This window comes from Octopus bimaculoides, chromosome 15, assembly GCF_001194135.2.
Source record: "Octopus bimaculoides isolate UCB-OBI-ISO-001 chromosome 15, ASM119413v2, whole genome shotgun sequence".
Lineage (NCBI taxonomy): Eukaryota > Metazoa > Mollusca > Cephalopoda > Octopoda > Octopodidae > Octopus > Octopus bimaculoides.
The window spans coordinates 49,937,668-49,940,976 of NC_068995.1; the positions used below are offsets into that span (position 1 = coordinate 49,937,668).

Consider the following 3,309-nt stretch of genomic DNA (forward strand, 5'->3'; position numbering starts at 1 on the left):
TATATATATATATATATATATATTAATATATTAATGAAAGTGTAACGTATTATATACCCATTACAGCTGATCTTACCAATTGGTTTCACACTAGGGGTTCAACAGAGTGATAGATAACAGTCTGGTTATGTAACCCTGCACTCATCAGAGGTAGCCATCATGATATTTAGATATACATACATGTATGTGTATATGTATGCATGTATGTATATGCTGATGACCTTGTGATGAAGATATTCCTCAGCAGCTTGAAGAAATATTGAGAAATCTTAGGTCCAAGTTTGCATTTCTGTTTACCTACATATGTATGTGTATGAGTGTGTGTGTATGTATCTATGTATGTATGTAATCAGACTGTATACATTAACATGATGGTATACTGTGTTAGGGTTTTCCTACCACTAAAACAACAATAAACGTATCAGTGTATCTATCTGCATAATCATATGCATGCAGAAGTCAGGCATGCACATCTACATGCATCTACACATGTAATTGTTTTACCTGGCAGCCATTTTTTTCGCATTCATCTGCTGTTTTCTTCAAGTTCTCTTCTTTCCTGCCAGTAATAGCCAACTTTGCACCAAGTTTACTAAACAACACTGCAGTACCTGCACCAATACCAGAACTGGCACCTGAACAAAGAAATAATACATTAAGCTATGTTATACTCATAGTCAAAGAGTTACATTTCACACACACACACTATAGGATGCACTGTAACAGGATAGTCTTCTCCAAATTCAAACATAGAAAGACTAAGTTTGAAAGTCATACCTGCTGGTGAATAATATTATCGTATTTGATAATGTTGACAGCAATAAGAAAGAGGAACAGAAAAAGTAGGTGGTTAGAATGAAATTAGTGTAACAGATAATTAGAGATGGGGATTGTGTTGGCTGCAGTGAACAGTGGCGGACTGGCCAGGTTGCCAGCTTGCCCAATGGCAAGTGGGCTCCTATGTTATTAGAATCCATACATGGGGGCCCATGTTAATATCCAACGGGCCCATCTACTCAAGTTTGAGAATCTTTATTCACTCCTGGAAGAATGCATTGATTATTTCAGGCTGGTTGAAAAAAATACTTTTAACAAAAAAAAAAAAAAAAAAAAAAAATTAAATGATAGCGTTGTAGTTGTGGGTGGGCCCCCTTGTAGTAGCAGATGGGCCCCCTTAGTATATATACAAGAACTGGAGACTGTTTTAGCTGAAGAATGGACAAAATTCCTTTGGAAACAATTCAAACTTTGTACGAGTTCATACCTCGTAGAATTCAAGCTGTAATTACTGCCATTATTTTGTCCAACCCCTGTATATATATTTACGTGTGTATGTCTTTGTGCCTATGTTTGTGTCCACCCCCAACCATCGCTTGACAATCGATGTTGGTGTATTTACGTCCCCGTAACTTAGCGGTTCGGCAAAAGACACCGACAGAATAAGTCCTGGGATCGATTTCTTCGACTAAAAAACTCTGTAAGACAGTGCTCCAGCACGACCGCAGTCAAATGACTGAAATAAGTAAAAGAATTAAAGAAAATACTCTGCAGATATTCGGAGATTTCCAGACGTATGTTCAGCCATACGATCGGTTCTCACTGAATAATCGAATCTGTTCGCCGATAGCTGCAGACAAGCTTTCTAAAGTAAGCTACAAGGTTTCAACCCAAACTGGGTTAGTATTTTAACGTGGTTTTGTATTATATCACCTGTATCATACACATACGTGTTATACATGTAATTATTAAATTATCTAAATTTTCAATAATATATATATATATATATACACGCGTGCTCACACACACACAGCCTCTGTCACCCAGGGTTGACGATAAATTTCCAGTTGCTCATATCTTTAAAAACAAGTAACACTTCTGAACGTTTTCACCACCTCCATAAACTAGTTTCGTGTGGTTTATTATCTCTGTTTATCCTAAGATAAACAGAGATAATAAATAAACAAAAGGTACTTGTAGAATATATACGCAAACAACGATTCCTTTATAAAACGGAAGGGACCACATTATATGCTAGACTCACTACAAGTCCTCAAAACTTCTCAAGTATAGACTTCGGATCTTAACCCTTTGACCGGCAAAGATCCTAGACTTCTATTGTTTATAAAATACATTATAAAACACGGTAATTAAATAACTTTAATTAGTCATAATAATTACAGGCCTCCTAATCTTTTAGAACATTGTCATTTTATATGATTTTGCTGGCAAATTTTTAAATTGACATAAACATTTATTTACATGAAAGAAAAATGCCAGAGAACTAACATTTAATTCTTCCAAATCTTTACCGGTTTGATGTTATTTACGTATACATTCGACTAGTTTATCCGGGTTAACATGCAATTTCGTAAACTAATTTGATAAACCTAGGTTATCCTTCATATATATACCATTCCTTCTTTAACAGGGTAAAGTTTGATTTAAACGAAATTTGGCTGCTATTTCTAGCAGAACGAACGCGTCTCGTATTACACGGGTGATATTTGAGGCAGAGATGCTACTATTGAATTATTTTTTACACTTTGTTGTGTGTTTTGTTGGTTTCTTCATAACAACGAAAATAAAAAAGGAAATAATAAACAGAGGAAAATTTCCCTCACCGCTAATCAAAGCCACTTTTCCACTTAAATTAATGATGTCCATGTTTCGTTTCAATCTTCGTTTCGCTGCCGTCAACAAACATCAATCTGAAGAAGAAAACGAAACGAAGAAACTTCCGTTTCCATATCTGTTTCCCAAGACTATTGTCAAGGTTAAGTTTCTATAAAAAACACAACTTTTGTTACAGAAATACCTCGTGAAAAAAAACACAATCACTCTTTACTCTTTTACTTGTTTCAGTCATTTGACTGCGGCCATGCTGGAGCACCGCCTTTAGTCGAGCAAATCGACCCTAGGACTTATTCTTTGGAAGCCTAGTACTTATTCTATCGGTCTCTTTTGCCGAACCGCTAAGTTACGGAGACGTAAACACACCACCATCGGTTGTCAAGCGATGTTGGGGGGACAAACACAGACACAAACATATACACACACATATATACCATTGCCGAACCGCTAAGTTACGGGGGCATTTTATATTTCGGAAAAACTAAAAGTTTCACTAAATGTACGCAAAAACAAAAGGAAATACATAAATAAACAAATAGATAAATTAACAGAGTGAAAGTGTCACTGGAAAACTAAAACTATGTTGTCATTTTCACAATACATGACAGTTGTTGTCGGCACTCCGTCGCTTACGATGTCGAGGGTTCCAGTTGGTCCGATCAACGGAACAGCCTGCTC

At 36.2% G+C, this 3,309-nt stretch overlaps 1 protein-coding gene across 2 annotated transcripts in view; it reads right to left on the bottom strand.

Annotated features, from left to right (window-relative positions):
• Positions 1 to 3,309, bottom strand: part of LOC106870805 (3-oxoacyl-[acyl-carrier-protein] reductase FabG) — a 9,814-nt gene that overhangs the window by 5,402 nt on the left and 1,103 nt on the right. Inside the window, exons 2-3 of one of the 2 annotated variants that reach the window (XM_014917021.2) lie at positions 2,622 to 2,708; positions 505 to 635 (exon numbers count right to left, since the gene is read on the bottom strand). In XM_014917021.2, the coding sequence (XP_014772507.1) occupies positions 505 to 635; positions 2,622 to 2,664 (174 nt within the window). In that variant the 5' untranslated portion in view covers positions 2,665 to 2,708. Of the gene's footprint in view, positions 1 to 504; positions 636 to 2,621; positions 3,231 to 3,309 lie in introns of those variants that run through there. The other variant, XM_052973315.1, reaches the window with a different exon arrangement.